General features: G+C 40.8%; 1 protein-coding gene across 6 annotated transcripts in view; it reads right to left on the reverse strand.

Annotated features, from left to right (window-relative positions):
- The window catches only part of LOC117261067 (teneurin-3), a 193,694-nt gene that overhangs the window by 70,847 nt on the left and 95,315 nt on the right, over positions 1-27,532 (reverse strand). For all 6 annotated transcript variants that reach the window (XM_033633282.2, XM_033633281.2, XM_033633280.2 and 3 more), the window contains 6 exons: positions 26,125-26,363; positions 14,906-15,031; positions 11,691-11,905; positions 5,768-5,978; positions 4,581-4,682; positions 405-599 (listed from right to left, as the gene is read on the reverse strand). In XM_033633282.2, coding sequence (XP_033489173.2) covers positions 405-599; positions 4,581-4,682; positions 5,768-5,978; positions 11,691-11,905; positions 14,906-15,031; positions 26,125-26,363 — 1,088 coding nt within the window. The remainder of the gene's footprint in view (positions 1-404; positions 600-4,580; positions 4,683-5,767; positions 5,979-11,690; positions 11,906-14,905; positions 15,032-26,124; positions 26,364-27,532) is intronic.

Below are 27,532 nucleotides of genomic sequence, written 5' to 3' on the forward strand. Positions count from 1 at the left end.
TGGGGATCAATAAAGTTAAATGCACTGGAGTGAAGGGGGAGGTGGAAAAGGTTGACACCAAAGAAAAAGCCCTTTCTCAATAAACAGAGGAACAGATGCTATTGACTGATCGATTTTAACAGGTGTCTTCAACTGTGGAGCATTCCAATAGGTGACTGCATCAACAGGCCCTGCACAATCTGTTCCAGCTTGTACCCTCATGTGGTCTGAACACTAAGAGGGAGTTAATTTATACACATGGTATCAATAACAACATCTAAAGCATTATCCGCTCGGTGGAGTTGAAAACAGCCGATTGTTTCACCAATGGACTGTGTCGATTCCCCCTGAGCTTCCCACAGAAATATGTTGCATCTAGCTGCGTCCAATCCAATGGGAAGACGCTTTCCTTTTTCACCATTTACCTTGTTCACAGTTGGGTCCTTTGTGGCCAGTGTTGCACACACAGTTGCCTGCCACGCACAGTCCGTGTCCCCCGCATTGAGGATCGATACACTGGGAGGCAGGGACGTCACACTCAGTGCCCTTCCAGCCACTGTAGCACTGACAGCGCCCCCTGGTGTACTGGCCATTACCACTGCACAGGACCGGACAGGCAGCTGAGGAAACAGGTTCACAGAATTCATGTTATTTGATATCAGTAGGGTGGTGGTGTTACTTTTTCTTCAGTGTTCTTCATCTTATTTTATATACTGCAGCTGTAATCCATTTTTAAGGGAAAAGTTTTTCATGATTTGCAGAAAATTAGATGAGTTCGATTGATACCACTCTCTCATATACGTTATAAATGTGTAGCTATAGCAACATACTGATAGGCTTTGCATAAAGATTGGAAATAAGGGTCGACAGTGAGCCTGGCTCTGTACAAAGGTAACAAAATCTGCCTCACAGCACCTCCAGAGCTCACTTATTGACACGTCATATCTTGTTTGTTTAATCCGTACAACAGCCAAAGAATTAAACGACAACAGCAATTGGCCGTTTTACGAAGGGACATGTCTCAGACTATTTCTTTTATGTTGCGAGGCAAAATGAGCAGACACTCCAGGAAGTTACTGATCACATATCACATATTGCTGCTACATACAGTACAGGCAAAAAGTTTGGACACACCTTCTCATTCAATACGTTTTCTTTATTTTCATGACTATTTACATTGTAGATTCTCACTGAAGGCATCGAAACTATGAATGAACACATGTGGAGTTATGTACTTAACAAAAAAAGGTGAAATAACTGAAAACATGTTTTATATTCCAGTTTCTTCAAAATAGCCACCCTTTGCTCTGATTACTGCTTTGCACACTCTTGGCATTCTCTCGATGAGCTTCAAGAGGTAGTCACCTGAAATGGTTTCCACTTCACAGGTGTGCCTTATCAGGGTTAATTAGTGGAATTTCTTGCTTTATCAATGGGGTTGGGACCATCAGTTGTGTTGTGCAGAAGTCAGGTTAATACACAGCCGACAGCCCTATTGGACAACTGTTAAAATTCATATTATGGCAAGAACCAATCAGCTAACTAAAGAAAAACGAGTGGCCATCATTCCTTTAAGAAATGAAGGTCAGTCAGTCCGGAAAATTGCAAAAACTTTAAATGTGTCCCCAAGTGGAGTCGCAAAAACCATCAAGCGCTACAACGAAACTGGCACACATGAGGACCGACCCAGGAAAGGAAGACCAAGAGTCACCTCTGCTTCTGAGGATAAGTTCATCCGAGTCACCAGCCTCAGAAATCGCAAGTTAACAGCAGCTCAGATCAGAGACCAGATGAATGCCACACAGAGTTCTAGTGGCAGACCCATCTCTAGAACAACTGTTAAGAGGAGACTGCGCGAATCAGGCCTTCATGGTCAAATAGCTGCTAGGAAACCACTGCTAAGGAGAGGCAACAAGCACAAGAGATTTGTTTGGGCCAAGAAACACAAGGAATGGACATTAGACCAGTGGAAATCTGTGCTTTGGTCTGATGAGTCCAAATTTGAGATCTTTGGTTCCAACCGCCGTGTCTTTGTGAGACGTAGAAAAGGTGAACGGATGGATTCCACATGCCTGGTTCCCACTGTGAAGCATGGAGGAGGAGGTGTGATGGTGTGGGGGTGTTTTGCTGGTGACACTGTTGGGGATTTATTCAAAATTGAAGGCACACTGAACCAGCATGGCTACCACAGCATCCTGCAGCGACATGCCATCCCATCCGGTTTGCGTTTAGTTGGACGATCATTTATTTTTCAACAGGACAATGACCCCAAACACACCTCCAGGCTGTGTAAGGGCTATTTGACCAAGAAGGAGAGTGATGGAGTGCTGCGGCAGATGACCTGGCCTCCACAGTCACCGGACCTGAACCCAATCGAGATAGTTTGGGGTGAGCCGGACCGCAGAGTGAAGGCAAAGGGGCCAACAAGTGCTAAACACCTCTGGGAACTCCTTTAAGACTGTTGGAAAACCATTTCAGGTGACTACCTCTTGAAGCTCATCGAGAGAATGCCAAGAGTGTGCAAAGCAGTAATTAGAGCAAAGGGTGGCTATTTTGAAGAAACTAGAATATAAAATGTTTTCAGTTATTTCACCTTTTTTTGTTAAGTACATAACTCCACATGTGTTCATTCATAGTTTTGATGCCTTCAGTGAGAATCTACAATGTAAATAGTCATGAAAATAAAGAAAACGCATTGAATGAGAAGGTGTGTCCAAACATTTGGCCTGTACTGTATATAGTACACAGACATGAGACTGGTATCTATTGTCTCATCTAACTGCTGGCAGCAAAATTATTAAGCATGTTCTCAATGATATCTAAGTGGTCCTTTAAAGCAGACCTAGTCTGCTTTTCCATATTTTCTGTCATAAATATATGATGTAATAACACTGGATTTTCATATTTAACATGGCCTAGGTTTCAAGTAATGAGGTAAACGTATGTAAAAGTAATCCAAGTGAGCCAAAACCTGCGACTGCTCTGAATATTCTGTTTCAAATGTTTGTTTTTTTTTCTTTCTACTTTGGCTACAAGATGACCTCAGCTTGTAACTCATTTCTTTATATGGTAATCTGCTCCAGGCATAATAGTGTCTTTGTGTAGCTTGCACTGCTACATATGGCTTCATGCTAACGTCAGGGAAACATGTCATCATGGTTGCTGATCTCCTCGATTTGGATCATATTCCTGCTGGAACATGTCTGTCTGTGTTTAGAAGTAATTTACAGGTGATTTTTCACACTAGTGAGAGCTGCTATTCTCCGTTACAGTCATTCCCCAGCCACGATAGAGTGGTGCGGTTCCCTCGCCTCAAAGTCAATGGGGTTTTTGAATGGGCGTTTGGCTAGATGCCTGAAATAAGGTCTGTGGTTAGTCAGTAAATACCCCACTTGTGAATTTTGAAGCTTTACAGCAGTTGCTAACAGGTGGCTGAATGAGACTACAGAACGTCATCACTCAAAACATGGCTTTACAGGCTCTTTGATGTGGTGATGTTAAAGTCATGTGACCGTGGTGTAGTTTATTTATAGCCCAAGGTTAGCTTTTTACTTCTGGTGATTGCATTTATGCTTCAAAAATCATAAAAGTGGTGTTAATTTGTGAAGATTATCTTGCTGAAGAAAACGTGTTAGTATCCTAAACTTTTGCTGATGACAGAGCTTATTTTCTGCAATATTATTTTCTGCAGTAATATTCTGTAACGTGATGGCAAAATCTCATTGGCTTTTTGTTGATGGAACCAGGACTATGTTAATGCCCAGGTTGGCCTACAAATGAACGTCTTCCCGCATCATTGTATGACGGTGCAAAAACGCTGAAATACGGAAAACCCATAAACGCTGACAAATCAGAGCAGACTAGGCTTTTTTCGGGATGGGGCTTATCGAGACAAAAAGAGTGTCTCAATCAGAGGGTGAATACAGGAATTCCAGTATGAGGAAAATAATGTGTTTACTATTAAAGCATGTAAACGTGTATTTTGGACTTATGCTAGAACAACTATGACCCTGGAAATAAGCATAATAGGCATTTAGACATGCAGATAGTTTTGGTTTGACATAAACGTCTCGGAGATATTGGGCGTTACTCAAATACAATGGAGGTGAAACAAATTAATTCTTTGGTGCTTTGTGGTTTAAAAATGTTTCAATAGTTTTCAAAATGACTTTTTGTAGTTTTAATTAAAACAGCTCGGGACAGTTATGTAGATTAGTCAGAGTAACTGAGACAATAGAGCCTGACTGATACCGGATTTTAAAGTTATCAGCTGACATATATGCCAATTATTAATATATGTCTGTAATAAGCCATTATTGGCCAATACATCAGCCTAGACGATTTATTGATAGTAGTACAATTCACCATTTTTCTCCCAATATTTGGGCACTAAACAAAATTCCATTCACTTTCATTACGCTGAAGTGGCAACAAATATCTCAAGAAAACTGAGCAAATAAAACCACAACAAATCAGCACAGCTGGACATCACTACAGATAAAGGGACAAAAATATATATTTCTCAAAATGTGGTGTCCCTGACACTTTAAATCAGCTGCTGAATGAACAGAATAAGAGTAATACATGGGCTTAATAATTACCTCTGGAACAGTATGGCCCTATGAATCCTGGGAAGCAGTGACACGATCCCGCCACACACTCTCCGTTCCCGTAACAGTTGTGTGTGCACTCCGTGACAGATTCTGTGGGCACAGCAGTGAGAGAGTCAGACTATTAATAACTCATCGGATTGTCATATTATAGCAAATCTGAAATTCCTCCTTAATATAACATTTGACAACTGTACAGTTTAAGAAATACTGCGAGACAACCCAGATACTAACTTTTCTTTTTTTCTCCCCCTGCATGAATTCAGCCTTTCTAAGCATCCCTTTTCTGCAGCACTCGTATCAGGCACAGCATACATTTACAGCTATTTGTCCATGTCCCACTAAGGTCTAAGCCTCCATAACATGCGTGCTGCAGCCCCACTCCTCGCATCGACGCCATGTTAAGTTAAAGCCACACGGGCATTTTAAATTAGACCAAATAATTCCATTTCCTTGACACATTTTGCTCTCCTCCTGTCTCCTCTGCTGCCTCATCCTCCCCCTTCAGCCCCTTGAATGACTGATCATGCCCGAGCCATGCAATCTCCTGAGTGTTTACAGCACAAATCCTCTCTGAGTTGAAGTTAATCTGACATATCCTACAGACAGATCTTGTGTTCATTCAACAGACCATCGCTCATGAACGGTGGCCCCAAAAGACCAGGGCCCTCATTTTGATCGGCGTTAAGAGGGCAAACTTTTTTGTTATTACTCTGACTTGTATTGGATGTTCATTGAGCCAGTGTTGGACCCAGGCAATTTTGACCTTGCACATCGATACCTTCATATTTGTAGGGTCGGATCAATGGGACTCCCCGAAGGAAATAGAAAAAAACCCTCAACCTTAGTGCTTTTCCTACCTCAAAACCCACAAGGAAATTTCACAGACTTCAGAACGCTGAAGAGGTTGTTAGGAGGGGAAGGATCAATGCTGTGTATGGTCTCGTATTATAGTGTCGAGCACAATAATCCACTACCCTCCAATGGAAACTTAGATCTGCCTCCTAGGTGGCTTTAAGTTTATGAGGCTCAGCTTGTTTGTGGGGAAGACAGAATTCTAACAACCTAACTGTTTGCTCATGCAGGCGCAGCTGTTTAAAGGAAATTAAAGTCTTCCAAACATGTCATTACACATCATTCCAATCACACTCATCAGCAGCAGATGTGTGTCCTCTTACCCTGGATGATGGTGTTATAGGACACTGTTTCCGCACTCCGTCCGTCATTATAAAACGCCAGGTGCCACACACCTGAGTCCAGGTACTGGATGAATCCCGCTTGGTGGACGGTGACCGGATGATCCAGCCGGGCCCTTGTCTCTTGTTCGCTCTGAGTCCGATGCTCTTTGGCGATAAGCCGACTGCCGTCCAGTAGCTCCACAAAGTCATACTGGAAAAAACAAACAAACACCCAGAACAGATTTCGACAGATGCAGATGATTATTTTAATGTTGGTATGATTAAATCAGGCAGTGAAGAGGCGAGAGAGTTCAAAAAGTTTATATTTCCTTCTAGTGGATGCTTTGTATGCAGCTCCTCTGGTGATTTCACTAACAGTCTGAGAGGAACTCTTCAAAGTCGTAATGCAAGACACAACCAGAACAGGTTTGTGTACCCGGCAAATATTCGAGTATAATAAATGTTGATTTTTCAGTGGCAGTTATTTGGAGTTGATAGATGTTGTTTGGAGGGTTGTTTGTGTGCTGATAGAGCTGATATGGCTCTGGGGCTAATGCTCTAAAAATATTCCAAAAATATATTGTTAACTCTGACAGGAGTGCACTTAGAGAGACTCTGGCAATGTGTTTGTTATAATCTGTTAAATTAACACTGAAGATGTACTGTGGAGATGCGTAAACTTAAAATTCTGAGTTATTCACTGCGAGTACCTGAATGAAATACAAATAAAAGGATAAATTAAGTGAAAAGCTTTCTTCAATGACATCGATGCGCAATTTTATTCATCGTCTTTTAAATAAATTTGAAAGGAAACTGCTACTAGTGTTTGATATGTTTTAATTATTTTACTGTGTGTTTTTATTATGTGTAATATGTGCTGCAGTAAATATACTGAGTGATTCATGTCCTTGTTCATAAGGTCAGAATCTTTTTACTCTTAACTAACGAACACAGTAAAACTCAATTTAACACAGCATATATCTCAGGCTTATTTCACTCCAATATGTTGCAGTATAACAGACTTTCTTTTTTTTCGTAACAAACGTTGATTTACGGGGTAAACAAGGAGTAACGAGTCATTCCTGCCAAGTGAAACGAGTAAAGCAGCGCATCTGCTCTCACTGCACCTGCTCAACACCTGAACCTCATTTTGAGTGAGGCTGTAGGGTACAGAGCACTGCAGCACAAAACAGTGTAACACATACCAGCTATCCCCCCAAACAGGCTATAGGCTGCAGAGGAGCACAGCAGATGCAGACACATCCCTTGGCTGAGGCAGTTGTTAGCTACGCAGATGTACTGAGCCCATAGTGAAGACTCAGGGTGGAAGAGAGTCAGACTGTGATGCATACAGATCGGCACTGTGGCTGGTTTTTCAGAAGAGCTTAGATTTAAATCTAATGATGAGGCAGTTGCAGAGAGCTTTAATGAACTGCTCAGCCATTGATTTTTGACTGAAAAATGCCAGATTTGTAAGAATAACCAGTTTAAAGTGATGTGTCAAATGATAAAAATTCAAGCAAAAAACAAAATAATTCTTTAGCAGATCAGCAAGAGTCTACCCTTAGAATAATAAAATATGAGAACATTCAAGAAATGTTGGTACTTAAAAAATTTTTTCCTCATAAAAAATTAAAAACAGAAAATAGGAAATGAGCCCCAAAAATCGCACTACCAACTACCAATAACAATTTAACATTTGAAAACTAGATAAGAGCCATTCTTAAACTGAATACACCAGTTTGACTCATATTCCTGTGAATGCATATTAAATTAAAAAAAATATCATTTATTAAAATTTAAAAACTTTGGGATATCAAAACAAACAATACCAGTTTGACTGATATCCCCTGGTTTGTACACACACACACAAACATAAAACATGATTTTAGGAAAATAAATAAAAAACAGATATTCATTTTTGCAAATGAACCCTTCATTTGTTTTTTTCAAAGCTGTATTAATTAATATTTTTAAGGCCCTACGGCTTGAGGCGAGTTAGATTTAGGACTTTTTAATGCCACTCAGAATGAAATTTTACACCAATTTCACAATAACAAAAAGTAAAGAAAAGAAGAACAAAAACCAATATCAACAGAACTGGGATGTATCTGACATTTGTTGGTGGTGTCCTTGGCGATTTTGTGTTTCTCACTCTGCATGCTGAAATTCCATTACCTTGATTCCCACATTGTGTATTTCAAAAGGTTTTTGCATTGCCTTGTATGCTTTGCCCCATATTTGTTTCAGCCATAATGAGAAATCCTGGTTAAATAGCTAATTTTTGTTGAATCTGTATTTCCCCATGTCGTTCAGAGTACAGTGACAGCTAACTAGCAGACAGTTGATCGTGATGTAGGTTTCACTATTCTGATCTGTGTGACGTTATTGGGAGAGGAATTTGGTAAATTACTCAAAAGAAGATGAATAAAATTCTTCTTACCACGTCTTAGCTTTATCACGTTAGAAAGATTGATTGAAGACATTTTAATACCACTGAAGGCCTGATTTTTAGATTAATGACTTCAATGCCTTTTAACCTCTTGCACTCCACCCCCATTTTGTGGCGAAAACGCCTAAAATGTCATGACTTCAATGCCTTTTAAGACTTTCTAAAAATCCACAGGATCCCAGAATAAACTTAAAAATAGACAAGTTTCGACCTAAATCCACATCTCTATTGAGCTTTTTAGCTTCTTTCAGCTCATTGCATCGGTTTCATGGCCTGCAATAAAATCAAAACAACCCCTCACCAACCAACCAATTTCCAGAGGCAGCAGCAAGCCGTTCTCAGAAAAAAAAAAAAAAGTGATGAGCTCGCTGTGCACTACCTGCCTAGCACCAAACGGCAAACAGACAAAGATAGAAACCTGCTGGTAGCTGCTAAAGAAGTAGATATTGTTTTCTCAAGAGCTGTTGGAGACAAAAGCAGAGCTGAAAGAAGAGTAAATGTTGGACTAACATTCATCAGGTGGGCAGAAACACAACTCCTGATGGATGCTGGTGTAGCTCAGTTTCTGTCTGATTTGTAAGTCAGAAACACTTAAGGCAAAACAACTGAATAAGCTGATCATATGTCTGCGCTTTCCATCTGTCATCTTGTTATTGAGCTCTTCTTTGTCTTCTGGCCAAAAATTCATTATTGCAGCTTTAAATCAGTACGTGCACGACAGCCAGTTTCACAGAAACACAATGAACCTCGAAACAGCTGAAAGAAAAGGGACGAGGAAATACATTAAAACAGGATTTAATGCTCAGGAATGTGACAAACACGGACCCAGGCAACCTTTCTGTTGACTTGCAAACGATAGGAAAGAGAGCATTATGCGAGGGACAGGTGAAGTCAACACTGTGATTTAAACCCCTTTGAGTAGAGCAGGGGGGCAGGGGAGGGATATTAACCTGGCGGAAGTTGACTTCTTTGTGTTGTTGGCTTGAGGGGGAAGTAATAAAACAGTTCATCCCACGAGCCCTAAACCTCCTGGCCAAGTGCATACATCTCGATTAGGCGGTGTGAAAGCCCCCCAACTCATCTCAATCCAACAATACCAGTGAATAACAGGCAAGAGACCAAGCGTGGAGAGACTGCCGGATGCCCCACGGACAGAGGGGGAACGCTCACAGCCTGCAAATTCTCTAGACTTTAGATTGAGTGAACTTAGCCTGGCAATTGATACCAACTGATTGTAAATTCTTGGGAAATAAACTACAAAAGTTTGTTTCTTCTAACTTGTTTGGTTTGTATCAGCGGGGACAGACATTCAATAGCAGACGGAGGAAGTCTATGTTTGAGAAAGGTGGAAAAGCTGTTGCACTTAAACGTTGTCTTGTCTTCCAAGCTGTGAATACGACGAACAGTCAATATCTCTCATTGGGGTCTTTCATGCTCAGTTAAGTAAATGCATTGATTCGTGCCCCTGGTCCCTGAACAGTATGTAATTTAGAGGTGGCCACAATGGACACAATGTCCAGCATTGACAAGCTTGAGTGTCTGTACAACAATTGCCGGAGACATAAAAGTAGTGTCTTGTTAATTAGTACCCTTTGGTCTTTGATTTTGTTGGGCTTCCTTTTTTCACCTTGAAAGTGCAATCCAGCTCACCTGTTGTCACTCGCATCTGACTTCCTTCCATCAAAGAGTGGCCCTAACTGTCTACACTTGAGTGAAGCCCATCTTTACTAAGAGAGAATGTCAAGAAGGTGAAGCTAAGAGCTTTTGCAGTCAAGTGTGGTGGAAAATAGCCATTGTCTGAGTGCTTCCATCACCATCACCAGACATCGGACATTCGGATGCCCAGAAATGTCATTCAAGTGACACATCAGGCATTTTAGAAACACTTCAATTTGCAAATGGCAGACGTTTAGTGGAAGTGAAAGACGTGCATGCCCACACAGGCAAATCGAAGCTGAAAGGAGAAAACTGAAAATAAACTAGTGCCCGGTTCTAATTTGCAAATGCATACATGTCATGAATTCAAATTAGGGGACCTCATAAGGGCAGACAAAGAGCCCTATTAAACAATATGTTTTTACCTTGTTTACATCAGGTTTTGTTCTTTTTTTTTTTTTTACCTAAATTCACAGTGCCAATTCCACCTAGAAATAGGCTTCTATAAGATGCAGAAAAATGGCCTCTTTACATCCTAAAAGCTGCTAATTTCTTAAAATAACAATTGATCACATGACTATGTTCAAAGGTCCAGTGTGTAGGATTTAAAGGGGTATACTGGCAGATATTAAATATTACACTCATAACTATGTTTTCATAGTGTAAAAACACCTGAAACCAAGAATCATTGTGTTTTCATTGACTTAGAATAAGACACGCAGTCTGCCATGTTGTTTCTACAATAGCCCAGAACACAATCAGACACTTGCTCAAGATAGGGCCATTCGCGTTTTTGCATCGGCCACTGTAGTTCTCCTACAGGCTTGCTTCAGTTGGTTGCAATCTGCAACCTCACTGCTAGATGCCACCAAATCCTACACACTAGACCTTTAACGTGAAAGGGGTCCCTTGTAGTGATTAACCCACAAATTATTTTTATGATTAAGGTCAATGAACTGACCCAGTAATGTCAACCCGACAGCAATGCTGCCCTACAAATGCAAAAGACCTAAATCACCAGAGAGCAGAACTGAGAAAATTACTTGAGAGTTGTTTTGGTGTCTGCCTTTGGACTGCCGGCAAATTAATAAGGTGTCCTAACCCTTTTTTTCCTTCCCCACCCAATTGCAACTCCAAAAACAGTAACTTCATGCATGGGTAAACAAAGCATTCTAAGTGCAATTAAACAACACCAGAGAACGTTTGGTGAAGTTGCGGGATTTTGCCTCAGTTTGCTCAAAACTTTTCATCCACTGTTTTCAACAAAAAGCAACACAGGATATTTGTCCGCAATAGAGCTGATCTTTACTTTTCAAAATGAAGTAAAAGTCTTTTGTCTTTGAAACACAGAATATCTATCCAAGTTTTCCATTTATCTAACAGTATGCTGCTGGTCAGACCTAATTTCTCAATGACAGGACAAGATTTTGGTATTGGAAGTGTTCTGATTTGGTTTATAGTCCGAGTGGTATTGACCAATAATGTTTGAACAGCAGATACACAATCTGTGTGGAAAGACAGAGGCCCCATCAGCTATGTCTGACTATGGGTTAACATTTTATTAGCCCCTCCCCCCAGAGGTTTATTGTCATCATATAGATTTCCGATGGGCTGAGACAGAACCAGACCAAGTAAGCCTGTTGCTGAAGAAGAAAAGAGGCATTTTCTTGCTTATTTTTTTCATTTGCAAGAAAAATATGTTGATTTTTTCATTCAAAAGTTACGCAGTTTCAGTTTAAAGAGTCACAAGGTGTCAGTTTACTAGTGTCTTTACTTTCAAAGTGATGAACATAATTTAAAAACGTTTTATTTTACCTGAGTGTGAGATGGCGCCAGACCCTTTCGTCCATAGACTCCAATCAGTGCGTTCTTCTGTACTGAGATGTTGAACTTCAGGAAACGTGGCTGCTCCATGCTGAGCTGAGAACGCCAGAACACCCCCGGTGGGACGCTCTGACCCACCTTCTTCCCTATGTCGACCTGTCCTGTATCGATGGAGTTGTTCTCCTGATGGAGCACTGTAGTCCTTCCTAGGAGACAGAAACACAACCCCACACAGACCATGTAAGGAGTTACAGAATCAAAACAGCATAGTTAAGGTGATATGGCATAAATCAGCCATCGCAGATCCTTTCATACCATCAGCTACAGTAAAACCTTCACATCTAAAATGCAATCTTGGTTTTTATGTAAGTCTTTGATCCTTGGATGTCGGTAAATGTTGCATTCTATCTTTTGCCTTCCACGGTGATCTTATGCCTTTATTCAGGCAGGGACTTAACAATAAAGATAGTCATATCTTTTCCAAATGAGCAGTGAGCAAGCAAGACAGGTTTAAAAGTAATGGTTCCCTGTGGTCCATGATGCACTGCTCACTGGAAAAAAATGACCAGATATAATTGGCTTTTTATAAGACTCTAACAGGCCGCATCTCCCATCTTTTACTCTGGTCCTGATGACTCATAGAGTAAGGCCTCATCTCAGATAAGGTCTAAATGGAATCTGTCAGATCTACTGAGCGCTACCTTGCCGGAGCAATAACAGCAAATCAAAACAATTTTGCGAATGATGTCCTTAAACTGTGTCCTTACAGTGCCAAAGATTGAGAAGCGGCCGCTTTTAATGTGACTCACGCTCACATGAAAAACTGTAGTCTGCAAGGTGCAATTACAAGAACAGATTTCATTGTTAAGAAGAAAAATCTGCAAAGCGTTTTAAAGTCCTTGCCTTCTAAAGTGCTATTGTAGAAGGATTGCAGCTGTGCTCTTTCCTGTGGCAATGACTTTTAACTTGTTAGGTGGATGACGCAGAGTCGTCCTTCTACATAATAACAACTCAACCTTTGCTCCTGCATCTCGTGAGAAGTGTTTCAGTGTGTGGACCTGTATATACTGTCGCTGCAAGTGTATCTGTTTGTGCCAGGCCTCTGTTATTTGCATCCCTCAGTGTTGCGTGTGTAATGAGGCCATTGCCTGTCACTTTAGCTTCAGTCAAAGTGAAGACTGGAAGCCAAGTTTACCTCTGGGGAGAATAATAGCCGTCTATTGATTGCCTTTAAACAGTCCAAAACCTGCCTCATGCTATCTTAATTAGCAGTACTTATGAGGATTTAAATCTAGCCGAGTTTAAACAATTGAGCTTTTGCCTGGCCTGCTCAACTCAATTAATGCTTTCGTGGCCGTGCATTCTAAACACCACAGTGTGCTTAGAGATTAATTTGGTGGCTTTTGCTGTAAAGGTGAGCTGAGATGGCCTGCCTTGCTTGTTGTTGAATACACAATGCTCCGAGATTATGATTAGGTACTACAAAGCTGTCTGGAACCAGTCAATTAATATTCAGAAGGTGAAGGATCTCAATAAACTGTAGAGGCTGACTGGGCATCGAGCACTATACATTTCACTTTGTCATTTATGGGGCCAAATGGTTTGCTGTTGTAATTTGTCTTTCTTAATCGTCATTTGAACCTTTACTTGATTTAATTTGAATGCTTTAACCTTTTTTGTAAAATGTTCAGTGTGTAGGATTTAGAGGGGTATATTAGGAGAATTGGAATATAAGATTAAAAGTATGCTTTCTCTAGTGAATAATCACCTGAAAATAAGATTTACCGTTTTTTTGTTACCTCAGAATGAGCCGTTTATATCTACACAGGGAGCGGGTCCCCGTCCTCGGAGATCAGAACCCAGAGCAGACAAAGCAAACACTGAAACTTTCGTGTCAGCTACCATTGTTAGCAATCCCTCCGAGAGTGACGAGAGTATCAGAAAAACACTTTTTTTTTAAACGTGAAGCTGCTTTATTCAGTGTTATTTCCTTTTTAAATCACCAGATCTGTTTGTTCTGGAAAGAAAGACTTTTACGGATACTTTGGCTCCAGATTAAAACCTTCTAGCAGCCCATCCGCGATGTGATTTGTAACATTAAATTGCTTTATTCAGTGTTTTCACTTGTTTGAATCACCTGATCGTTTGTTTTGGAGAGGAGGAGCCCTCTGCGGATAATTCAGCTCCCCGTAAAAACCTCTGAAACAATGAACAATGAAGGAATCCTAACCATGATAAGTATTAGCTGGCTGAAATCTGTAATCCTCACTGGTAGATGCCACTTAATCCCTTTAAAACCTTAAACCGGTGGTTTTCAAACTTTCTGTGCCCAAAGCACACCTGTATTTATATCTGTGCACAATAGCTTCTACAACATGTGTTATCACTCTTATCATGACATAACGCAATAAAAAAAAAAAAAAAAATAACACGTAGTTTTTGTGATACTGTCTGCAGACCATTTTATTCTTTCTCTTTTCTTTCTGTGGTAGGTCGTCTTCCCTGGTGCTTTGTTCTAATTTGCTCTGTACAATAAAGTGATCCATTGCCATACTCACGGTCTCATCCCTCACACTGGCTGCCAATCAAAGCTTTTGACACTTACACACTTAAAACTCCCACGTGTTAACGGCGACAAATAAGTTCCCCATGAAGGTTTTTTAAATGAAATCAAATTGAAGTAAGTGCCAATTTTAGCTAGGGTGCCTCTTTACTTGGAAATCGGTGTGCACAACAAAGCGATACAGTCAATTAAAAATTCATTCATAACTTTCTGTATAGGCCCAGGTAAATATTGCAATTATTATATGTGGTTATCACGAAATCCCACGGCACACCTTTTGCGAACCACTGCCTTACACACTTTTCCTTTAAGTTAGCATTTAATTACAAAAAGCATTAATTACACGCAGCTTTATTTGCTTCATTTCTGACAAGTTGAGTATTTGCACTTTTTAGGTTTTTGTCGAAGTGTGCTCAACAGCTGGTCAACACCCTGCTTTTGTCAAGCTATCAATTTGCTGTGTTTACTATTTTAGCCCAATATTCAAAAATCGATGCCAATGACCTTAACCAAAAAGCATTTTAGGGGATACAGGGAAGCCAACAAGAGAATCAACAGTATCATTCTGTTGCACTAATACTGTAAAGGCTTCTTTGGATGTTAATTATTAGTTTATTCAGATGCCAGTCTTTTATTTGCTCACCGTCAGCAGCCAGAGCTGTCACTATGCTCGACTGAGTGGGCCCCGTCTTCCCAACTCCTCCGTTTTCAAAAGCCGGCTGGTTGTCCAACTCTTGGAGCTGCCAATTGAGGCCGAAAAGGTGCATTGCTGTGAAATACACAAAAAAGCTGCGTGGGCTTGTAGAAATGGATAAACAAATAAAGCAAATAGTTGCACAAAAAACAATCAAGCCATTTAAGCACAAAAAGGACCTGTGGGAGAACACAATGGATGGATCCAGTGCAGGCAGGGGGAAAAAACAACAGTTTAACTTCCAACATTTCAGTTTTTTGAGGAGACTCTATAATGGGAGGTTTTTGTGTAAACACAGCGCTGATAGAGGCCACACAAAGTCATTCCAATCAATACTTAGGAACCCTGTTGCTCTATCATGTTTCCTTGGGGAGCACTGTTCATTAATGTGTCTGCACACAAACAGCTACTGTATCAAAGAGAGCAGAATTTCTATTTTGATACAAAGCATTCACTTCAGACAAGCAGACAAGATACACTGTAAGAGTCTTGAACTCTCCAAGACTAATACAAGGCAGAAGGGACACACAGACGCAGCTACATGCATGTGGAAGAGTAAAGATGGAGGAAGAGACAGAGTGAGAGTCTTTTAAGAAAGAGCAAGGCAGTTTATTGAGACAGACAGTCACAGCAGGAGGAGGAAGTGAGAGGGTAAGATGCTGCAGCACTCCTCTAGTTTTCTTAGATAACTAAACTGTGTCTGGCTTTCATTCAGCCAACCTGCTTTATTGTCACAGTATTGGATGCAATCAAACCATGTTCTTGTTGTTTTTAGAGACTGAGGTGCTCCTGTGAGCGCAGCGAGAGGGCCAATCTCCTTCAAAGTCACCAGCCAGGGAACATGCTGAGGAAGCATCTTGATTTCCGACCATTTGATCTGCGAGAGGAACTTTTCTCCAACACTCGTCGCTCGCTGGGAAGATGGATATTGACTGCAGCAAATAACTTGAGAGGTGTATGTGGGGCCAGAGAGGATATCAAATGTGAAGGAGACCAAGAGAGAGATTCAAAACTTGTATGGACAGTGTATCAGTGTTAAGAAATAAGGTTTTGTTTAGAGCCTGCTGATGAATATACTCGGCGTCAGTTTAGTGAGGGTACACACAGCGCTGTCCTTGGTAGATCAAATGAACAGGTGCTTCGTGGCCTTGAATTTCAATCAAATAACGCAGCTTTAACATTGAGTGATAATGTTTGGTTACACAGTACATTCAGCCAACATCACCCACAGTGTCAGAATCCATTTCAGCTGCCGGTGAAACAAATCAGAAACACAAATTAATGCTGACTGTTCCATCAATATCTTTGACAAGTCTGACTTTGGGCTCTGAATGGACTAATCTGACAGGACCTCCAAATGTGGAAACCTGCAAAATCTGTGTACTTTTTGCTTCACATATTTCCTACAATCACTGAGTTTCCGTTACTATTCATATTCTGAATCTTTCTCCATCTTCCACCAGATTTGGATAAACCTCACTTCTGATGTACAAATTCACTGGCAACAAAGACAGAATCTTCAACTTCACATAATTTGCCAGGAATCAGACAAGTTTTAAAAATAGTCTAATTTGTCCCCAACTTTTCCAAACTGCTTACTGTGAAAATATCTTCATTTCTACCACTCAACATATTGGTTTTAACTGAGGAAAGGCTCCAGAAGCCTGAAAAGACTGTGTGCTGGGCTGGGTCCCAAATTGCACAAATCAACTGAAGACATGGAGCATTAACCTGAAGTGAAACACCCTCTGCCTGAAAAAAAAAGTGACACCTGCTCTTGCAAAATGATTGACAGCGTGAAATTGCAGGTTAAGGTAATACTTGATGAATAAAAGGTATAATCCTTTACTTTACAAAAACTGTATTTACAAAATTAGCATTAAGTATTTTGGAAAATGAACCCTTTTAATGTTGAGAGAAAAATCTCTCTCTAAGCTGACTGGCAGAAGACAGGACATCAAGCTCTATCAAATGAGACATGAAATGACAGACAGTGCTCTCAAACATAGGAGGTTCTTTCCTTATAGCTGCGGACGCATTTAACTTTTTTGTAATTTTATTTTTAATGCTAATGCTTTAATGTAAGCAGCTCTGTGAGGCTGTACTGAGGCACAGTGGTGATTTGAAGCTGATGGCAAACATCAGTACGCAAACATGCTCATATACCCCTTTTCATTAAATTAGCTCGGGGTCTCGAACCAGTTCCATTCAGGATTCTTGGAACCTCGGTGCTATCTATCAAACCAGCCTGCATTCCCACTAGCTTTGAGCAGAACCATTGTAATCAAGGATGCGTCAACAACAGAGGGTGTTGCACCAATGGAGGTAAACAGTACTGGCAAGATGGCGGCTCACATTCATTACCTGCAAGCTTTTGTTCTGTTATTACAGACATTTTGTTTTATCCAGAAAACAAGCATGGACCAACTATTGATACGAGGACATGAAAGACTCTATTCTCTCTTTCCTCTTGTAGAATATGACACTGATGTTGACACGGTTCACACAGGTCAAGGAAAACATAAAATCTTTTGCTTCCAGCAGGGAACCACCTTTTCAGGCTCTGAACCAATATATTTTTGGTTGAAATACCATGAAAGACTCAAAATTAGGTGCATCAACTGGAATGTAATTCACTCCATGTTGGAGTAAAAAAGACAGGCAATACCAGGTTCACTATCTTAGCTTAGTCTGCTAGCATGCTAACATTTGCTATTTAGGGCTGAACACAAAAGCTGATCAAAGCTGTTGGAATTGTCATTAGTTTTGAAGGAATTTGGTTATCAGTCATATTGTTAAATTGAAACTGTGACCCAATGATGGTGCCAGATAAAACAACACATTCTTACTCCCAGCTCGTCAAATACCGACACTTGGTCAGTTGCCCTATATGTCATCAATCTATGATGCTCTAGGAAGCCCTCCAGCGTTGTTTTTGGAAATTAGAACAACTTGACTGACTTTTGGTTTCACACAAGACACAAACAGCAGTCTCCCAGGTAAAAGTCTGTAGTTTGTTTGACCCATCCATCTCTTCTCCCACCCAGCTCACGACATTATTAGAATTTATCCACTAGGAACAATGAATATCTGCAGAAAATGTCACTGCATTTCATCATTCTCTACAGACTTGGTCCCTAACTGAAGGCTCTATTTTATTTAACATGAATAGTCCAAACTCTCTCCGCAGCTTAATACTGTGCACTCACATCTCCCAGTATCACCAAACTTCCACTGTGTGTGGCACTGGGCTCTTGTGTATCAGACTCACCGCAGAACCACCAGGAGCCTTCCCCTCTTCACTGCTCTTAGTACGCCAGGACCCGAATCCCCACTTACCTCATCAACAAATTGCTTTGAGGTGAATAGCCCTCAATTTATGAATTTGCATAAGTTATTCCTGCAGCCTAGGCCAGTTCAATTAATATTTATGGGCCATGAGCAATTCTCTTCCTGAGCAAGAACCTGCAGAAGCTAGCCTCTAATCTCTGAAGTCAAAATGTGCCCTGTGGAACACCTCCACTGACGATGAATGGGCGGTTGAATTTGTACGTTCACAGCGTGTTTGTTTGAGCTCCGACATCCACATGGTATTTAGTGAACACAAGCACAAACACTCCTGCACTGGAAAATGTAACATGAGCCCCAGATAATCCTTCTGGCTGCTCTCACAGCAAATTCCCCATCTTGTTCACATGATTTTTGGTGGTGTTGTTACCTGGAAAGCACAGCGCTAATTATGCCTCAGATGAAAGCTGTATCTCTTCTTTATAGCAGAAATAAATAATGAATTATTCAGCTGAGCAACCCAAGGCATTAAAAACATAAATGAGTATAAAACTTCTTAAGTGTTTCCTGCTAAAATATGCAGAGGACGCCATTCTGATGGCCATCGTCACCAAGAATAATTAGTCCATTTACCACAGAGAAGTGGCCCATCTGGAGTCACGGTGTGCCAACAACAACTTGGAGCTCAACAGCCTCAAAATTATTGAGATAAACATTGTTTTATGCTGGAACCTGCCTGCACATCTCCCCAGAAACATCCCCGGGGGACTTCTCGAAATAAGCCGCACAGCTCAGAGCATGGCTAAGATGTTCCTGTTTTCTGGGATAGTGTCTCCAACAACTCAAATGGAATGACAACATCTCAAGATCGACCAAGACAGGGTTTGTTTTTTTGGGTCCTGTGGCAATTGAAGCAAGCTCCCTGTCTCCTTCTGTGAGTCTTGGAGGGATTTCTAGAATTTTTTATTAGTATTAGATTAGTATCGGAAGCTGTGATTCCCCCCCCCCCCCCCCCCCCCCTTACTCATCACCGATAAGTGGAGCCACCTCTATCATCCACTCTCTGGCAACTGGCACGGCCTTATTAAAACCATAAGTGCTCACCATATCAATAATTTCACGAGAGCCATCACTTTAATAAAGCAGCCTTCAGTGAAAAACACATGAATAACCCCAAATTGTTTTTCTCCTTTCCTGATAAATTAAATTTTTTGTGGTACAAGGTTCTGAGAATTAGTTTCTTCCTAAAATGCGTGAGACTTTTACAAAGCAGCTGATAACACAAAAATACCCCATGCTTCATTAAAAGGAACAGCATGTAAGATTTAGAGGGTTTAGTGACATCTAGTGGTTGAAGACTTCAAGCAGCTGAAATTTCTCCTGGTTGGAATTCCTTCAGTGTTTATTGTTTAGGAGGTTTTAACCGGGAGCCGAATTATCAGCAGAGGTCTCCTCCTGTGCAAAACAAACAGACATGGTGTGGAATAGCGGTGGGCAATATGGCCCTGAAATAATATCACGTTAATTCAGTGTATTTTTGCGATATTTCTGCAATATTCTTGACAATATAACAAATTAGTTAAAAAAAGAAATATAAATATTTTATTATTAATTTAAGAAAGCAGTATTGCAATAAAATAAGTGCTATTCAGTAAAAACTAAACAAAAGTTATCTCTAAAATCTTTAGTTTGTGAACAACAACAGTAACTCAGAGTGAGACCACAAATTGCACATTTAAACAGCTCCCAAACACAAAAAATGTACCCTGGGATCTATATACAATATAATAAAGGCTTTCTTTTCTATTCTATATACAGTACCAGTCAAAAGTTTGGACACACTTTCTGATTTATTTGGATAAAAAAGTGTGTCCAAACTTTTGACTGGTACTGCATATATAAATATATATATGGATTTTTAGCAAGAAATGTCAAAGACATGTTTTGGGGACCTCTGAAACCTATATAAACTTGCTGCACAGGAGGATAATATGTGACCTTTAAAACAGGTAACACTGAATAATTAATTTTACAAATCAGTGTTTCTCCCACACTGCTTGTCATATCGGAGACAGGCCGCTAGCCTAGCACATGCTAATGTGTGCTCACCTTTATTGTTTGAGATGTTCAGGAGATTTTTACTAATAGACAAATTATCCACAGAGGTCTAGTCCTCTCCAAAACCAGGTGATTTAAACTGATAAAATACTGAATAAAGCAGTTTTATGTTAGAAAAATATGTTTTTCCAATGCTCTTGTAGAGCCAGTGTTTGTTTTGTCTGTTCTGGGCTACTGTAGAAAGATGGCGATGCAACTTGGTAATCTTCGTGGACCTGCTCCCTATGTAGATTTTAACGGCTCTTTAACTTTATAAAAAAACATGATTCTTATTTTATCTATTAAAGAAAACAGACTCATAATATTTTCTTCTATTTCTGCCAACATACCCCCCTGAATCCTACACACTGAGCCTTTGAAAACACTTTCAGTCATTATATTTTCTATATATGTCAGCCATTCGAAGTATATCCTGTTCTCCTTATAAACATTTTGATCAAACGTGCTCAGCTAGGACAGTGTTTGCATTTGGGTTTATTTGTGCGGTTCAATTTACAGAGCATTTCCTAGAAATCCACATGCTGTTTCTGCATCCAATCAGTGCATCAAAGCTGGACTCGGTCCTGATTGGCCTCCCCTGTATCTGGACAATTGCTGAAATCCTTCCAATCAGCCCAGTTTGCAGAACTGGAACTGGAAAGCCTCACCTCAGCAGGTTTGCCTCATTTGAATTACAGGAACTGATCTTGTCGGTCAGCCAGGGTCCAGCTTTGCGGCTGCACACTGTTCTTCAAATTCACTCGATTAAAATAAAAACCAAAACCATCTTATCCAAACTATTTGTTCTTAAGATATCATGAGGCATATTAGTTTTAACCTGAGCTCCAGAACAAGACAAAAAATTAATAATATGGTACAGCAAACTTCAAATACAGTCCTTCTTTAACATATAACTGATACAGGTGTTGGCTGTATTTGTCTTTGAGTTTGTCTTTGCACTAATGGGACTGTGTGAGCTGATAGAAGAAAAGTATTAAAGCATGAGTGCACATTGTATCTATTTGAGTCATTGCACCTGGCAGGTGAATTGGCGGCGGATGAAAGGGAGAGGAAGTGGTGGAAACACTCTGAGACACCTGAGGCAAGTGGCAGAGGGCTGCATCTGTTTAACTCACACATACACAAACACACACTAAAAGGAGCCCGAACACCAAGCACACACTCTGGAATCGGGCCAAAAATACAATTCCCAAACACCCGACAGGTCTACAATTAAACAAGTTGGTGATTGTTGAGATGAAAACGTTGTGAATGAATCCAATCTGCTACAACTGTTAGTGACAACAGCTGAACAAATGACAGTTTCGGCTCGTTTTCCCCGTGTAAACTGAGCAGATCTGTCATGAGCGCACGTCCAAATAAAAACAGCAGCCGATTCCTGCACACAGAGGAGCAGCAAAGTTATAAAACATATGTATATATCCATACTAATTTTACGATATAAGATCATGGACGACAACAAGTAACAAAACAGTTAAGTCAATAAAGGGACTGTGAATATTGATATTGATATAGCACATTTATGACCTCTCCTCCAAGAGAGCACTCCCCTTCCTATTCACCAATAAAACACTGGTTATAGGATCTTCCCAACAACCCCATATTTCTCCTTATACAACTGTGTCACATTTCCCCTGCCTCCAAGCTGGATGAATACTTATATATCCGCTCAGGGAGAGAGGCACAGTGTAAAGATTAAGGGCTTGGATGACAAGGGAGGGCATGAGGAGACATGAATCTGTAACCGGTTTATTGCTGTGGTCAAGATTCGAAAGGTTAGCAAGAAGTCAGCTTTGACACACGCTGTAAAAAAAAACGTCTTCTCAAAGGAAATAATGCCCAATGGAGGGGGAAAGGATGCGCATTAGTTTATCTTCCTGAACAAGATAAAAGCATTTCCTGTTTGACAGAATAAGCAAGTTTTAGTTCAGGACAACAAAGGCTGTGTGGACAGAGGTTCTCTTTAAAGATCAAGTGTTTCCTTTTGTTTTAAGAGTTCAACTCCTCAACTTGTGTTTCATTTTGACATTGCCATCTGTGCCGGCCATTTGAACCGCCCCGTCTGTGTTTTAACAGGAACCCCTGAGGACATAAATTCTGTGAACTGGGGATCAGAAGTGTGCGGGATGATGCACAGCCCCCCCAGTCAAAGGGAAACAGACAGGGATGTCTTGCTGGAAACTGTACTAGGGCCATGTCTGCATATCTGACTGAGAGCTTAGTCAGACAGACGCTACTGAATCATATCAGGACATCTGCAATTTCTGCAAAAAGGAAAAAGGCAGTGAAATAGAAATACTCCTGGCAGAGATCAAACTTCTTACAGATTAAGAGGCCTGCTGGCTTCATTCACTCGAGGCGGCCTGTCTATCATTTGTTCCATTTGACCGAATGACATGTCTAAAGATTTTCTAATGCCACCGCAGATAATGGAGTCATGTTTCCTCTCCCTAAAACTGAAAGAAATATGTCGCTTCTGGCACAAAAACTGCCGGTTTTCATGCACCCGGGTGACAGCTTGTGCTGCACCTCAACATCAGACAATAACAAGTATTCAGAGGCAATATTCATGCCAAAGCCTCAGTGTATAGTTAATTTTGTCCGGGTCGACAGTCGATTTGTTTCAAATGCACAGTATCAAGATGTAAACATTCTATACTGTCGGCATCTAACAGTGATAACAGACAGAGTCATGTGTCATCCAGCAGAAAATAATATCCTCATGCCAGGCTCAGATATTTAGGACGATTTTCCTCTGAGCTGCCTCTACAGTGAGTCAAGAGGAAAGTTCTGGTCTAAGCCCCCGATCGGTACAGATGTTCAGCCTATAATATCTGGCAATGTGAGCAGTTTACAGATGAGATTTTCACCTCCTGAACTGCTGAACAGGATCAGGTACTGAACCTTTTAAGTGGACCAACGTGAGGAGGAAAGGAGAGGACTTTTTAAATTGGTAACACGGAGCAGGTGTAGACAGCAAGTTTGAAGGACAGCTGCAGGTAAAAAGCTAGTAGGAGTGTGGCCTTGAACTAAGCATAGCCTGATCCAATCTAAAAGATCTGTATCACGGCTGATGAAGACACTTTTTAACTAATGGTACCAGCTATTGTGAGCTATAAAGAGCCAAATCTGATCCTATGTTTTATGTCAGCTGTCACACAGGTGTTTTTACTCGTGAAGCTTTCATGCACAGCAGCTGTCTTAAACTCTCAAAATCTGTGCTGTCTGTTTGTCCTCCACTTCGCTGAGCTTCCATGTGTGTAATACTAGAGCCTGAGCCCCGCCTGCAGCAAAGCACCACACTCTATGAACAGCAAAATGCAGTATGAGACTGTCTATGTCTATGTTTTTTACCTAATGCCCAGTTCAGACCAAAGATTCACAACAAGACCAGATGAAACCGACAACTACTTGCAATGCACCGTTCTGCAACGATCTAAAAAAACCTGCTGGTTCACACCAGTGCAACTAGAGGAGACAGTATCATCTCAGTGCAACAACTCTCTGTACTTCTGTTCTGATTTCCAGCTTTTCAGGCTTATTTTGTGGCTGAATATAATTTGTAGCTTCTTCACATATGAATGAGGATAGTGATAGTGAGATACCGGCTACAGCTGCATTTGTAGTATTGATGAAATGCTGAAAAACAAACACAATGAGCATCAGATGGACTGTATTCATAATGAATATGTCACAATGATATAAATAACCAGCGCCAATTAATCAGTCAGTGAAAATGTGTGTGTGTGTGTGTGTGTGTGGCAGGCAGCAGCAACGACCCACCATCCGACACCAGCACACAGTGAGGACGGAAACAGGGGGTTCGGCGGGGACACACCGTCTGCAGTCATTCTGACTTGACCAGTGGACTTCACTACAGCCGACGTGCTTTATGTTCTGAAACCAGCCCCTGGTGATTTGATTTGACCAGCCGAGGTGCAGGTGACACCATCAGCTGGCATGAGACGAGCTCAGACCGGCCAATTCACACCCCTGCAACTTTTCTCTACAACGTTCCAAAACGGTTTAGTCTCGTCACAAATCATTGATCTGAGCTGGGCTTAACTTTATGCACCCGTTTCATTTCAGCTCAGTGTGAGAGTCTCTTGCATTTTGCTGTCATCTATGGTGCATGCAGTGTTTCACCACGGGGAGGGACCCAGCCCCTGCTCTGAGGAGAGACAAGCAGTGGAGAGCTGACAACAGCCACACTCACCAAGCCATTGCAAGTGCAACAAAACCCCTGTGAGCAGAAAGCCAATAAGGCTAGTTGCTTAATGTAATCTGTGCGAAAGATGTACAGATGATAGAAATAAACACTCAACAAAATACAGTTCATCCAGGTAACCCAGGTACTGAAGCAACAAACACTGGAGCATCCTTTTAAAAAGCGGAGAGAAATTCCCTCGAGACAGCGGCCGGGCCAAAAAGATTACAGAGAGGGTTTGTTATTTTATTAAAAAAGAAAAAAGCTTGGATGCAGACAGCTTTTTTCCTAATGCATTTCAGAGCTATTCAATTGTCAGGCATATACATTGGATTGATTTTAATAACTTTAGTACTTGAGGTGTGCACCGTGCAGCTGTATTATCTCGGAAAATAGAAGTATCCGATTGGGACTCACTACTGGCAGATACTCAATATGAAATGACTTCGGATTGGAATCTGGGGCAAAAAAACTTGAACAGCAAATTCCTACCATAAACGAATGATGCTAATCTGTCGTCGGCCGTACAGACTAAGAAATGGGGAGAATGTGTGGGTAAAAGCGAGACAGTAAAAGTGTGTAGAGGCATAAACCGAGGCATGAGCAGAGCAGGTTTAATGTCTTTTGGGGAGGGTCCAAATCAAGCCTCAAGTCTTTGACAGTAAGTTCAGAGTCTTCAACACATTAGTCTCTATAAACAAATTGGAAGTCAAGATGAAAAGACTTTCAGGTCTGAATGCTGACCATTAGAACGGCATGGTTTATGGTTTTGACATTTTCCTTTCAAAGCTGTTTTAATTGTTGTTTTTTTTCATTGCTAGAACTGAGTCCCTTCAATGCATCGCTCTGGTAATTAAATATGCCAGGACTGACTGTTGCTTTTCATTGCTGCAGAGTCTCACATCAAAACTTGAATCTGAAGGGTTTTTTCCCCCTTTCGAGTCACAAATGTCAAGACTTTAGACAAGCCAAAAGTTAGTCGGTTCTTAAGCATTAAAATCTACATCAAGTCTATCTTACTGACCTATTATTGTAAGTCTGACCGTGGAAATGTGTGTTTAAAAGAGCAGGGTTCCACCACCTTTTTTAACATCTAATTCAAAGACTTTTCAAGGACTCTATGGGCCAAATTCCATCAAATTCAAGGACCCAGTGAGGCACAGAGTGAGACCTGGATCAAGGTTAATTATTGTCACTGAGAATTTTTATAATATGAACTAACAGGCTTTACAGAAGCTCACACACCTGCTCCCTAATGTTGAATAAAAAATTATATCAAAAGAACTTCCATTTCTGTTCTTGCACTAAATATATAAATCTAAGCACTGCAATGACTCATGTCTGTTTTCAAGAACCTTTGAGGCCTTCGTTTTTTTTCAAGGGCCCATGGAAAGCCTAAAAGACACAAAACTAGCTGATGTGTAGCCCTCATTATTATGATCATCTTAATGATGTCCCATTATCTTTTAATGAACTGTTTTCCAATGTTGTCATTCGGCTGCGTTTTTGATTTGAGAACAGATAATCAGTGAAACTTTTCAAAACTCATCCTTACCTATGCAGTAGCAGAGAATGATGGACAGAACCACTGCTATCCCCACAGCGATCAGGGCGGTGCACTTCCAGGAGCAATGTTTAGGTGACTTCTTGAACTTGAAAGCCCCTCTGGAGAGGCTGTTTCTGGGCAAAGGGCGCGCCGGTGTGGAGTAAACAGTCCCCGTCGCCATGGTGTAACCAGGGGCTGCTGCGCCAAAGAAAGGTGTCGTTCCTGTGCCCGTTTTAAAAAGAAAGTGCCTGCAGAGGAGAAAGAAAAACAGGATAAAAAGGGTATTGTTTGAATAACTGAAAATTAGAGATCGATCAAAGCAGCATCTCGAAAAGCTAAAAAGTTTGATCTGCAACTGTAAGTGTCCATTTATGTCAGAATGTTCTTTAGCTGAATAAAAGACCAAATTTGCTCCTGTCTTCAATCTGCCCTCAACAGCTAGAGGAAGTCCAATTTAAATTCAAATAACCAAAAAAGAAAAAAATTCACAATAATACAGCATACCCTATAATACTGGTAACTCCCATGTGTATCGCACTGCAAGAGGAACTGGGTTAAATTCTAATATTCAGTATAATCCTGACATTGGACGAGGTGAACAAAAAGTACCTCATAAAAACAATCATCTCCCACTTGCCCTTTTACAACTGGGCCTTTGCTAATAGCCCATTATACCTGGGGTAATTAAGAGGGTTTAATCAAATGCACTACGGAGTGATCGTCCTATTAACTTTTAAACCCCACGTGAAAAGCTCTTAAGTAAATGAATTAAGCCTTGTTGCCACTCTTGCCACTACTTAGAGATTAATACCCAAATGCCTCCAGGCTACAGGGACGGTCAGGGAAATTGGACCGGTTGACCATGCATTGCAAACGCTCCTCCAATCTATAACTGTAGAATTTCATTCCTTGCACTTTGTCCATTTTTGATTAAAAAAAAAAACAAAAACAAAATACACTGTCAGGCAGTATTTTCTACTTCGTAGATAAAGTTCTCTCGCTGGTGATTTCCCCCCCCCCAGATAATAGAGATCCCATAGAACTCTAAATTAAAGTCTTAAAGTCTTCACAAGGATTACTTTAGGAGTTAATTGTAAAACACTGCTTGTGCTGATTAATAATTCTAATAATAATAATAAAAAACTAGAATAAACAATTTGCACAACACAACCTTTATTATTCAGCTGAGAATTGCTTTGGATGATTACTCTCCTTCACACTCACTGTTACACCCATAATTACACCTGAGAGTACCTGCCCAGCGCCGCCACAGCAATTAACTTTAAACTGGAACAGCTGGGGGTTAAGTGCCTTGCTCAAGGGCACCTCAACATCTGGTAAATAAACTGTCACTACAGAGAGTAAGGACCAGAGAAAGCATAGTCCCGACGTCTCTCTTGCTCTTGCATCCCCGTCT

The sequence above is a fragment of the Epinephelus lanceolatus genome, chromosome 7 (genome assembly GCF_041903045.1).
Source record: "Epinephelus lanceolatus isolate andai-2023 chromosome 7, ASM4190304v1, whole genome shotgun sequence".
NCBI lineage: Eukaryota > Metazoa > Chordata > Actinopteri > Perciformes > Serranidae > Epinephelus > Epinephelus lanceolatus.